Source organism: Rattus norvegicus, chromosome 13 (assembly GCF_036323735.1).
Source record: "Rattus norvegicus strain BN/NHsdMcwi chromosome 13, GRCr8, whole genome shotgun sequence".
Taxonomy (NCBI): domain Eukaryota; kingdom Metazoa; phylum Chordata; class Mammalia; order Rodentia; family Muridae; genus Rattus; species Rattus norvegicus.
Window position 1 is genome coordinate 97,517,178 of NC_086031.1, and position 12,581 is coordinate 97,529,758.

The 12,581-nt window shown below is 45.8% G+C and overlaps 1 protein-coding gene and 1 long non-coding RNA gene across 6 annotated transcripts in view; one reads left to right on the top strand and one right to left on the bottom strand.

Annotated features, from left to right (window-relative positions):
- Mia3 (MIA SH3 domain ER export factor 3) overlaps window positions 1-12,581 on the bottom strand; it is a 45,116-nt gene that overhangs the window by 15,138 nt on the left and 17,397 nt on the right. For 2 of the 5 annotated variants that reach the window (XM_039091493.2, NM_001398684.1), the window contains exons 5-7: window positions 10,829-11,086; window positions 7,922-8,064; window positions 1,265-1,396 (exon numbers count right to left, since the gene is read on the bottom strand). In XM_039091493.2, the coding sequence (XP_038947421.1) occupies window positions 1,265-1,396; window positions 7,922-8,064; window positions 10,829-11,086 (533 nt within the window). 5 annotated transcript variants of the gene reach the window in all.
- LOC108352586 (uncharacterized) lies at window positions 2,559-10,328 on the top strand. Its single transcript, XR_001840933.3, has 2 exons — window positions 2,559-2,661; window positions 6,904-10,328. It is a non-coding gene; the product is annotated as an uncharacterized LOC108352586 (long non-coding RNA).

Consider the following 12,581-nt stretch of genomic DNA (forward strand, 5'->3'; position numbering starts at 1 on the left):
AAACACGAATTGTGCTCAGGAAAACCAGGGAATGAAAATGTAATGTGTCTTTGGATACCATATAATCTGTAACTCCAAATAAAAAAGACATTTTAGGAGTCCCATAACATATGATAAAACCAGAAAAGTTGTGACATATATTTATAAGGACAAAGGCCAAGGCGTGGGAGACGGCTTTAGGATTAAGAGCGCCTGCATTCCTGGCAGGACAGGAGTTTGTTCCCGGCACTCATCTTGAACCACCTAGAACTCCAGCTCCAGTGCATCTGAGAGGCTCTTCTGGGCTCCTCGGCCATCCATTCACATGCACATATGCACAGGTGCATAGACATACAAAACATAGTGAAAAAGGCTGGAAGGAGCTCATTTGCTAGCCGTGTGTCACTGCGCTGTACTGTTTGCAGTGTGTATGCATGTGCTCATGCCATGTGCACCACACTTTCAAGTCATAGTTTGTGATTCATTCCACTTCACGCTAAAGCACAAGCGTCCGCTGTACCCCAGTGTCATTGCGACCATCAGCTCTCCCGCTGCACGCATGTACAGTAGGTTGCTGCAAGTTCCATGGCTGGCCAGACAGCTCAGCAGGTAGGTGCCTGCTGCCTGATGATGTCAGTCAGATGATGAGTTCAATCCGTGGAATCCATGTAAATGTAGAAGACGAGACCAGTTCCAGAAAATTATACTCTGAACTCTACACACCATTCATGGCGCATGTGCAGGTGGACATGCAGAAAACACACACACACACACACACACACACACACACACACACACACACACAACTAATAACTAACTAAAAATAAAGACTGTCTCATTAGACATTCTTGTATAAGATCTTTAATGTATGATTGATTAGTTATTTCTTTCAGATAGATTACTAGACAAGGGATCACACTATTTAAGAGGACAACTATATCCATCCTACCCCACTTTTTAAAGTTTCTGATACATATTATTAAATTACTTTTTAGGACGGCTTAAAAGAATTCCGAGTTCTACTTACAGGGTACATGTATCTACTGAACAGTATAGGAGTTTTTTAATTAAACTTTTCCAATCAAAATTATAAATACGTTATCTTGTTCTCTTAAATCTTTGTCAATACAAAGTTTACACTAAATTATTTGACAAGGTTAGCCAGAATTATAACCATTAATTTGTATTCATCTAGTAATTAAAAATAAATAAGAGAAAGGGGCAGCGATTACAGAATACTCCCTGTACTTTTGAGCCATGTGACAAGATAATTTAATTTACTTACAACAAGAATAGTTCTCCAGGAGAAAATCGCAAAGGAAACAACTCCCAGAACTGCAGTGACGACCACAGGCTGCCACGGTAGTCCATAGAAGTCAGGCCCGGGCTGAACACTGTCAGGCAGCGTGGCAACTAGCTGAAACAGACACAAGAGAAATAATGGAAAACTTTCATAAAGTACCCCAGGTTATCTTCAACAACTCCCACTTTGAGAAATACAGAGGAGTGTCGGTCTCTAATTTGTTTGACTTGTAGTGCTCTCAAGCAGAGAGTCTAAATACCTTTTAAGTCGGTATATATTTCCAATTTCTAAAAGGCTCTGCTATATTGTGATATCTACTATGTAGTTAGAAATTCCCTGGATCATACTTTTAGATAAGTTGAGTTTTATCACTTTAAAAAGCATGTAACACGAAAAGTTTTAAGTATATAAGCAATCAACTTTTGTGGGTGCAAATAAATCCAGTGTGATAATGTATTATTCTCCTAATATTTTAGGTTGGTTACATTCGTACATAAACAAAACAGGTGATGAGTAAGTCCAGACTGCTCTGGATAACCAACCGGTTTAGAGGTCAGGCTCTCAAATGTCTATGCGGCTCAAATGTCAAAGGCAGTATTACACACCTGCCCACTCCACACTTTCACTGCCTGCTAATTATAATATTGGCCCCACCCCCTGACACTGCCCCAAGGAAAGGATTCTACCGGTTAACACTTTGCCTGTCACTGTGGCAAAGCTCTGAAAACCCTGCAAGTGACCAAAGTGTCCCACACCGCAGCGCCGCGTCCCGCCGCCCTCGGACCCCGCTCGCCTCTCCGGGAACTGTCGTGTCGCTCTGGACACTCGCTCTGCCCGGCCCTGGTCCTCCCCACTTCCACAGCCGCAGCCCCTCCCTGGGACTGGGGACTGTCACCTCTAGAAGCTTGGCTATGAGGGCTGCGTAGAGCACCGAGAGTGGCCCCAGCAGCTCGGGGTCCCCCGGGGAGGCGGTGACAGCAGGCACGGTGGCAGGCAATGAGTCCATGGTGTGGGGGCAGCTGCGCGGAGACGACGTTTCCTGCGGACAGCACCGAGCCGGCTTTCACCGCTTCCGCCTCGGGAAGGACCGGCTCCGGGGGGGGGGGGGGCGGAAACTGGGAATGAACTTCGCCTTCCCGGGCTGCGGAACCTTCCGCACTAGGCCTCCGGTAAAACACGTCATCAGACACGGCCGAGGAGCAACGTCAGCGCACCCAGGAAGCCGGCGAGCCGGGAGTGAGGAGGCGGGGCCGAGCGGGGGCCGGGCGGGGCAGAGCGAGGGCGGGGATGGGGCGGGGCGGGACTAGTGCGGAGTAAACCAACCGCGGAGCGGGGCTGGGGGCGGCAGCACGCTGAGCCGAAGAATCAAAGCAAAGGAGGTGAGTGGAGAAAAGATGGTGCGCGAAGGTTAGCAGGTCCATTCATTGAGTGAGGAGGTAGGGAAAAGAGCATAGGACTGGGCCGGGGTGGGGTGGGGGTGGGGTGTGGTGGGGTGGGGGTCCAAGTGAGGGGGAAAGTTGAGGAGCTGAGTAGAAGAGTCCAAGTGAGTGAGGCGGTTGGGGGCGGGAGAGGGGAGACGTACAGAGAAAGCGCAAGAGAAGGTAGTGGAAGATGGGTGTATAACACAGAGGTGAACGGAATAGTCCAATGAGGAGGAAGTAGGGACCAGAGCGCAAAGAAGAGATCCAGGGAAGCACTATCAGGATAAAAGATGCTCACCTGCCACAAAGCACAGAGTCAACGTGACCAAGGAGCTATATAGACAGTGATGGAGGGTGGGGTGGGGTGTTATGGATGGACTCTAGGAAAAGAGAAAGCTAGGCCCAGAATTGGATCTGTCTTGAGGTGCTGAGACACAGAAGGAACTGATTCTGGAAACCCAGACAAGACTAGAGATCTTCGGATCCCTTCTGAATGGTGGATCAGACTGGTATCTGGATAAGACCTTCTTCCCTCCTGCCCACTCCAATCCTTCTCTTAGGGTTCCTCTCTTGACCTCCACTTGCCCATAAACAGCCACGTGGAGGAATTCTGTCATTACCAATTCTGCACCAACATCCTAATTTTGGGGTCTCTTATTTTTAAGGTTACGGACTAGGGGTAATAAGTAGCCCAGAATCATGTTAAAATTGAAGGCAATGGGGGTATTTAATTGGGGCGGGGGAGGGGGGTGTATCCTGAGTTTCAGAATAACCAAATGAAAGAAAATAGTGAGAAGGCAGGCTCAGTTCTAGCCAAGGAATACAGGCCATAGGACAGAAAAGAAAACCCAGGAATCTCTTCACACAGGAGGTTGGAGGTTGAGGCAGGAAGATTGCTGTGGGTTTGAGACCTACATGTGCTACAGAATGGGTTTGCTGGGTTACAAAGGCCCTAGTATAGACAATGAACTACAATAAGGAGCTGGAAGGGCGTCTCAGCCGCTAACAACTCATGCCGCCCTTGCAGAGGACTAAGTTAGGTTCCCAACACCCTGGTGGAATGACAGACACTGCCTGTAACTCCAGCTTCAGGGGATTTAAGCCCCTCTTCTGACCTCCACATGCAACTGTGACACTATATACATACCCTCACACAGACACATAAAAATAAAAATAGAGGCTAGAGAGATGGCTCAGTGGTTAGCGTGGCAGTTAAAAGCACTGGCTGCCCTTCCAGAGGACCTGGGATTCAATTCCTAGCATCCAGATGGTAACTCACAACTGTTTGTAACTTCAGGTCTAGGGGGTCTGAGGCCCTCTTCTGGCTCCATGGACACCAATCATGCACATAGTGAACAAGCATACATGCGGTGCACAGGCATACATGTGGTACACAGACATACATGTAGAAAAAAACCTGGCCACATGCATAAAATAAAAATGAAATAAAAAATGAAAAGAAAATAAGTTAGGAATGGTGACTTAACACTTGCAATCCTGGCACTTGAGAGGCTGAGGCAAGAAGATCAATACAGCTTCAAGGGTAGCCTGGGCTGTAGAAGTGGCTTCGAGGCTAGACCAGAGAGTGAGACACTGTCTCAAAACGCCATCAACAATAGTAATTGTGTATGGTGCTAGGACATGGTGCCCAAAGTACATTAAACAACCCAGGTGGGAAATAAGAGTGTTTACCACTGGGAATAAGATTAAGAACTGAATATGTTTAAGGCTCTGACATCATAACCCTTAGAAAAAAGAAATCTACAAAATAACGTGTAGGTATAAGACTTGTGCTTTCACAGAGTCTAAAAGACCTGGACCCATTTCAAGCATTTTTCCCTTTCCATATGGCAGTCTTTCAGAACTCCTTCCCAGTTTGAAAACAAATGCTGTTGTCATCTGATGCTGATCACCAAGTTAGGCTCCCTGCTTTTGTTTGAAGGTTTCCAAGACAAAGTGTTTAAAAGCTGGGCATGGTGGCTCACATTTTCAATCCCAGCACTCTGGAGGCAGAGGCAGGCAGATCTCTGTGAGTCTGAGGCCAGCCTGGTCTACAGAATGAGTTCTGGACAACCAAAGCTATGTAGGGAAGCCCTGTCTCAAAGAAAAAAATAACAAAAACAAAAGACAAACCCTAAAAATTTAAATCAGGATACAACTTTACCCATTCAAAGAATTACTGTGTAGAAAAAGAATTACATCTTACAAAGAGTTTCACATAAAGAGAGATTTTGAGTCAGTATAAAAATGAGTTAGCCACAGAAGGATGGGTAGCCCTGACAGGCAGCCTCACACTAAGAATTACCGATGCGTGCAAGAAAGTAGATCCTACCACAGATGATCACATTCAGTGAATTCAACCAGTCTCAGAAAGACAAATGTTTTCTATCATTTACAGTTCCTAGATTTTAAATAGATATGTAAAGGCATGAATGTATATATGACATGAAAATCCAGGAGATTAAAGGGGGCTACAAGGATGAGAAAAGGGGAGCAGAGGGCTGGTGAGATGTTGTGCATAAGATATTTACTTGTATGAAATTTCAAAATGAAATAAATTTAAAAGAATTACTAATACACAGACTTGAGAACGAACGACCTGTCAGGAAATCACTGTCACTAGTGAGACGCTAAGGCAGTCATCTTCCAAAGTTCCCTCTAATTTTAAGCTTCCAAATATCAGCCAACAATTGACCCATAAAGCTGACCCATTCAGCTTTAGTTCTCCTAGTCAAAGCAGAACAAATTACCTTCCCTTCCATTAACTGTGCTCCTTGCTTGAAACTTTATATTGCCTCGTTCATGGGTCCTCAGTCTTCCCATATAGTCATATCCTCACAAGCCCTTGAAATATCAGGACTGTAACTTACAGGCACCAGTTCTCTCCTTCCACAGTGTGGGATATGGGATTGAACTCAGGTAGTCAGACACGATAGCAAGTGCCTTCACCGGCTGAGCTCTGTTACTAGCCCCCATATTAGAATCTTTGATTCCTAGCAGTCGTCTTGTGCGTATTGGGCCATAAGTGCGTTCTGGAGCATTCCCTGAGTCAGTCTTGGGGCACTATGTCCTTCTTGCCTTTTATGTCTATGTCCTTCCTCTTTCACACTAAAAGTAGATGCCGTATCGGGTATTTTATTTATGTCTATAACTCAGACCAAGAAGAGAGTCCTGTATATAACTAGAAATGTGAGGAAGACAGTCTTCCTTCCACATTCGACCACTGACTCCTTGAGATGCTCAAAGGATACTCCTGAGCCTAGTTCAGTCACTGGAAGCCTCCTAACTGGAACAGCTCGGAAGCTGCCACCAGTGCCAGCAGCCACGGAGAAATCGGGAGGTGGATTGGCTCTGTTCCATCTCGTCAGACAGCCTCTCCTCTGAATTTGCTGGCCTCTCATTCAGCACTGCCCTCTGACCATAAATAAGAAGTAGGGGGCTGGGGATTTAGCTCAGTGGTAGAGCGCTTACCTAGGAAGCGCAAGGCCCTGGGTTCGGTCCCCAGCTCCGAAAAAAAGAACCAAAAAAAAAAAAAAAAAGTAGGAGTGGGAGGAAATTCACAACGTGCCGGGTGCCTCCCCAGACACTTTACACTGTCGGCCACTTGGTTGTCGCAGTAGACATAGTTTTTATTTGCACTTTTCAGACAAGGAGGCTGGGATTCAACGTTTAGTTATTTCCTATCTGACGTCTTACAGAAGAACAATGGTGGGCAGAGACAGGAGGACAGGCAGGAATGAAATGGGGCCGAGAAGCACAGAGGAACTAGTTCTGCATTTTCTGTATCACAGTTAATGGATTCTAACAGCCTTTGATATATTCTTAAGTGAACAAAAGTGGGCTGGAGAGATGGCCCAGTACACAAAGGTTCTTGCACCAATGCTGATAACCTGGGCTTGGTAGAAGGAGAGAACTGACTCCTGCAAGTTGTCCCCCTTACAGTCACCCATATACATATGCACACACTCATGCACGAACATTAAATAGATGTTAGAACATTTTTAAAAAATCAGAGAAATCATAGAAATGATCATTGCCCTGGTTATTATCCTCATTTGATCATTACATAATATACAAATCTATCAAATTACCATAACTCAGATCATAAAGATGTACAGTTACTATGTTCCAATTATTTTGCACAAACTTTTAAATTGGGATTTGAAACCAGATCTCCCTGACGCAAAACCTTTTTTACAGAAAACAACAGCAAAACTCTATTACATAAGCCTCAAGATTACAGACCCTACAGGAGAACACTGTGACCAAGATGACGCTGTGCAGTCCTGACATCACTTGGCCTCCAGCCTGGTTCAATTTGCCTAGAGAGATGTCCAATACCCACATACACCACCAGAGGGAGCCAAATCCTACAAACTTGACTCAGCCTCCAGAGACCTTAAGTGTCTTATTTGGATCCGGACTCTCTTCAAAAAGATTGCCTTGCATAAACATTTTGCCATGATAGCTCTTTCTAGGAAATAGATCTGACCTCCCACTTCTCTGTCTCACACCTTCAAAGGGTACGGAGCATGACACACCTCCTTCCACAGGCACCTCGACTTTCCTAGTCTCCCAGCATCCCCTTTTCCCCATGCTTCCATTTCTCTAACATGCTGTCTCTTCTGTCCCTGTTACCCATCATCCTTCCCCAGTCCACTCTGTTCAACCACAAGCCATACTTCTTAAACCACATCTCAGCTAACTCCTAACCTTCTTGTTCCTCTACCAACCATGACAAAAACTGTATCTTGTGTTTCAAGTGAACATCTCCAGCTCTCGGAGGCACTGAAAGGTCCCAGGGGACAAACCCTGCTGTATAGGTGTGTACATGCCCAGCCCTGCCAGGGAATAAACTCTTGTGTGCTAACCTCAGGGCTCCTAATTAAAGCCATCCACCTGCGGCTCATTTTGAGTGGCACCTTCAGAGGATTGGAAGCAGAGTTCATACAGATACTTTAAATTCTTCACTCCAAGCTCAGATTCAACTTAAAACATGTTGCAAATCAAGCCAAGATGGTGGCCCATGTCTACAGCATCAACACTTGGAGGTATTAGCTGGAGGCTCAGTAGTTCAAGGTCAGCCTTGGCTGCACAGTGAATTTGAGGCCAGCCTCGCCTATGTAAGACCTGGTGTCATTAGCCCTTACACATACCTCCTCCCTGCAAACACCCCATAATAACCAGTTTCTAGCTGAAGACACTGTATCAGACTTACCATCTTACTTAAGTAGAGGATGAAGGAGTACAGGGAACCAGATGTACTTTCCAGAGGCGGGGCATCTGCTGGCCGCTCTGCAGTTCTCTCTTGTTGCTTTTCTATATCATCAGCCCCGACAGGACCACCTTCGGGTACAAAACCTGAAAGGGGGCAACAGACAACATACTGTCTTTTATGATTTAAAAGAGTAATTTTTCTCTTCATTTAAATATTCAGAGTGCCCTCTAAATATTAGTCACTAAGTATCATAGTTTGATATGCCTGGCCCAGGGAGTGGCACTAGTTGAAGGTGTGGCCCTACTGGAGTGGGCGTGTCACTGTGGGAGTGGGCTTTAAGACCCTCATCCTGGCTTCCTGGAAGTCAGTCTTCTCCTAGCAGCCTGAAGATGAAGATGTAGAACTCTCAGCTCCTCCTGCACCATGCCTGCCTGGATGCGGTCATGCTCCTGCTTTGTTGATAATGGACTGAACCTCTGAACCTGTAAGCCAACCCCAATTAAATGTTGTCTTCATAAGAGTTGTTTTGGTCATGGTGTCTGTTCACAGCAGTGAAACCCTAACTAAGATACCAAGCATAGAACATTTGAGAGCCCTAAGGAAAATTACACAGAGCAAAGCAAACCTTCTGGGATCATAACTGGATCCATCAGACCCTTCAGTTATAAAATGAGATCATTTCCAGTCTGCTTCTAAGTGCCCCATCCTGTCTCCTATCCATTCAGGGAGACTGAAAACAAAACCCCAAACTTACACATTCTCCAAAGGGCTGGGGTTGGGCGGAGGGGGTTTGCCAGGCAAGGCATGCTTTTAATTCCTGGACTCAGGAAGCAGAGGCAAAAGGATGGCTATGAGTTCAAGGCTAACCTGTTCTATAGCAACCAACACAAGGAAAACCATACAGACACAATCACAGTCAGCAAACTCTGACTTGGTGATGGCAGAACACTGTATTAGAAACTTTAAGAGAGCTGGAAAAGAATGAGTTCAGGGCCCAACAAGATGGCTCAGTAAGAGTGCTTGTGGCCGAACTTAATGACCTCAGTTTGGTTCCTGCAACCTATATGTCAGGAGAACTCTGACTCCTGAAAGAGTCTTGCAGATAGACTACACTAAGGCTTAGTGTGGCTGGCATGTAACTGATACTTAATACTTAGTGTACGGACAGGTGACCACGACATAAAATATAGTAAATGCCAGGAAGGATGGAAAGAATTTCTTCCAGAGTGGGAAATGGCTTGAGGCTTTTGTGAAGGAAGGAGATCCATTTATACCCGAGAAGATTCTACATAAGGAAGTGATGGGACAGGGATGGATTTCAGCTTGCGTTACATGAGCCTGGCATGTGCCATCAACAGCAGTTAGTGAGAGGCTGGGCTGCACCCTCTAGGGGTCTCTCCCAACCTTAAAACCCGGTTCACTATTGACCTATGACTGACAATGGGTGACATTTTCCCAGTTAGGTCAGCATCATAGCACCAGAATTGTGGGCAGTGACCCTGGAAGTCTTGCCTAGAAAGGTGGCTGGGCATTGTGTGGGGGTGGCGGGATCTAAAGCAGACATCCTGTTCCTACTCCTGTAAGCACAACTTTTCCAAGTCCTGAAGGTTTTGAGCAAAAGAGCAATGAGTGTCAATGGTACCTGACTTGTTTTCAGTAAATAGGACCTTTCTAAATTAAAAAGGAGTTGGAGAACGTTACACAAGACGATGGTGTCCTCTGGGATACGGGAGACTCCTAATGTATGATTCCTTCTCAGCTCAGCTAAAGTTCTCTCCACTGTGACATTTCATACACTTTGTGTATTCCCTGGAGAGCAGGGGATGTTGTTACTCTAGTGACACTGAACCCTTCCTTTCTACAGGCTAAGGCTACAGCCGTGCTTCATGTTCTCTCTCTCTCTCTCTCTCTCTCTCTCTCTCTCTCTTTTCTCTCTCTCTCTGGAGCTGGCAGTCGGTGGTAACACTAACCTACCACGCAGGAGGCCTTGAGTGTGATCCCCGGCACTGGACCACCCCGCAAAAGAAACCCCAGTAATGGCATTCTTATGATAGCAAAATAGCACAGCGAGGGCATCTGGTTTTCTGTGAAATGAGAGTGAGCTATACAACAATTAGCAAACCACTGATGCCATTATTGAGGATGTTTAGAACAAAAACAAATAATAACTTTTTATCTGTCACCAATAGTTCCTGTGTGCTGAAATGAAATATCTACAATTATGTCAGTCAGCTCAAGACTGTCATTCCCTCATTGTTTCCTAAAAGCATACCATGGGAAGATGCCTGGACCTTCACAGTATTTTTTTTTTTTTTTTTTTGGTTCTTTTTTTCGGAGCTGGGGACCGAACCCAGGGCCTTGCGCTTCCTAGGCAAGCGCTCTGCCACTGAGCCAAATCCCCAACCCCCCTTCACAGTATTTTTAAAAGCTGTATTTGCCTCGTTTAGGCAATAACTCAGAAGGCACTGTAGCCACTCAGAGGAATGGGAGTGGACAGGGAAACCGAGACCTTTAAGCTAAGATTCGGAACTAGTTCCCCCAGCCTTTCCCGGGGCTTATTTCACACTTCTTGCTGTCCCCAGGCCAGCACTTCATGTGCTCTAACAGGATGCTCTGCCTTAGAACATGTAGCCTTTAAAGCACAGGAGCTCAATTTCATACTGACAAGATTTATAGTGGCTGGGCACAGCCAAACACTAGTTTGCAGGTTAGTGACAGCCCCTGGCCTCGTTGCTATTTTTGATCTCCATACATCTGAACTCTTGCTTTTCCCTGTCACTTGTGGAACATTTTAAAAACTCATACACACCTGAATTGGTTTGACTTTCCTACCTTTAAGAATAAATATCCTAGCAGGCCTTCTTTACAATACACCTCTACCTCATAGTGAAAAACTATAAAACTTACCTAGATCTATTTCTTTCTCGGTACTTGGCTTCTGTGATATCTCGGAGGCACTTGGGTACTCAGTCATGGGTTGATTCAAGACATCGGTGTCCTCTGGCAGCTGCACGCTGGTCACAGGTTGATCCAAGAGATCGGGCTCCTCTGGAAGCTGCACGCTGGTCACTGGTTGATCTAAGAGATTACGGTCCTCCGAAACCTGCACACTGATGTCTCCTGTGTTTTCTTGTGGTAATCTGTCTTGCTGGGCTGGCTGCATCTCTGGAGAACAACACATAAAGAGAGTTTGATCAAAGATCCACTTTGGTTTCCCCAACTGACCAGTATTCCTTCATCACCAGCCCAATGTCCTACCCCATGTGCACAGGTAAAAAGCAAAGCACGAGTGTTAACTTCCTTCATACTGACTGACAGTAACTCAAGCACAGATTTACAAAGACACCTTCACTTCAAAGCATTTCCTAAGCGCGCTCATGACAAAGACATCATTGCCATGGCAAGCCAGAATATGTCCACACAGACATGCAGAAGAGAGAATTCCAGTCCAGTAGGGAACCCAGGAACAACATAAATGACAGTCTTCTTCGTGCACAGGCTGTTGGTCTCATAGAGCCCATCAGAGAAGGAAGGGCATTCTGTGCATGGGCAGCTTGCAAAAGTGACTTCAGAACACTATGGAGTACTACTGGAGTATTTCCAAGTGACAGTGGGCTCATCCCTATGAGCCTGAGTGCAGAGCACGCTGTGACCCATGAGAAAGAGCATTTTTTTGTAGCCTCATGTTTTACTCTCCCATAATTTTTGAGTTTTTTCATCCTTTTTTAAAAATTTGTCTTATTTTATGTGTTTGGATATTTCGTCTGCATATATGTATGTGTGTGTACCATGTACATGTAGTGCCCACAGGCTAGAAAGAAGGCATCAGATCTCTTAGAACTGGAGGTATAATGGTTGTGGTGCTGAAAACTGAAGTAAGGTCCCCTTAGCCGCCGGTGCTCTTTTTTTTTTGGAGCTGGGGACTGAACCCAGGGCCTTGCGCTTCCTAGGCAAGTGCTCTACCACTGAGCTAAATCCCCAGCCCCACCGCCAGTGCTCTTAATTGCCGCGCCATCCCTCCAGCCTGAATGTTCCATTCTGAGCCAAAAGCTTCAATTTTAAAAAACGCTCACTGTCTACCAATTCTCAGGAGAATTAGCACTCTAGGAAGACAGGGGTCTCTAACTACTTCACTCTCAATACAGCCACTTCTGTTTGCAAAGCTCGGATACATCGAATATGCACACAGGAGTCAGAATGCCAGGCTACCCTGGGGTCAGGCCAAGAGATATATACTTCTGTCTGCCTCGTGAGTGCTATAGGAAAGCTCTTCCTCGCTCCACCCCTGAATAACCTAACACGAAACCCCCAAGGCCCAGTGACATACAACTGGAGGAAGTAGGAGAGGACAGGACACCCACAACAGATGAAAAGTACTATTCCAGCTACTGTGAAAGTCAAGAAACTGAAAGCAGGTCTGCCATATGACCCAGCTATACCACTCCTGAGTGTTTACCCACTGGACTCCAGGACAACATGACACAGAGATACACACACATCAATGTTTACTGTAACCTGAGTCATGACTACTGAGTTACAGAAACAACCTGGATGTCCAACAACACAGGGACAGGCAAAGAGAATGTATGACGTGGTAGGATCTTTTCAGTCGTGAGGACGAATGAAGTTACGTCATTTCCAGGCAGATGGAAACAGCGGG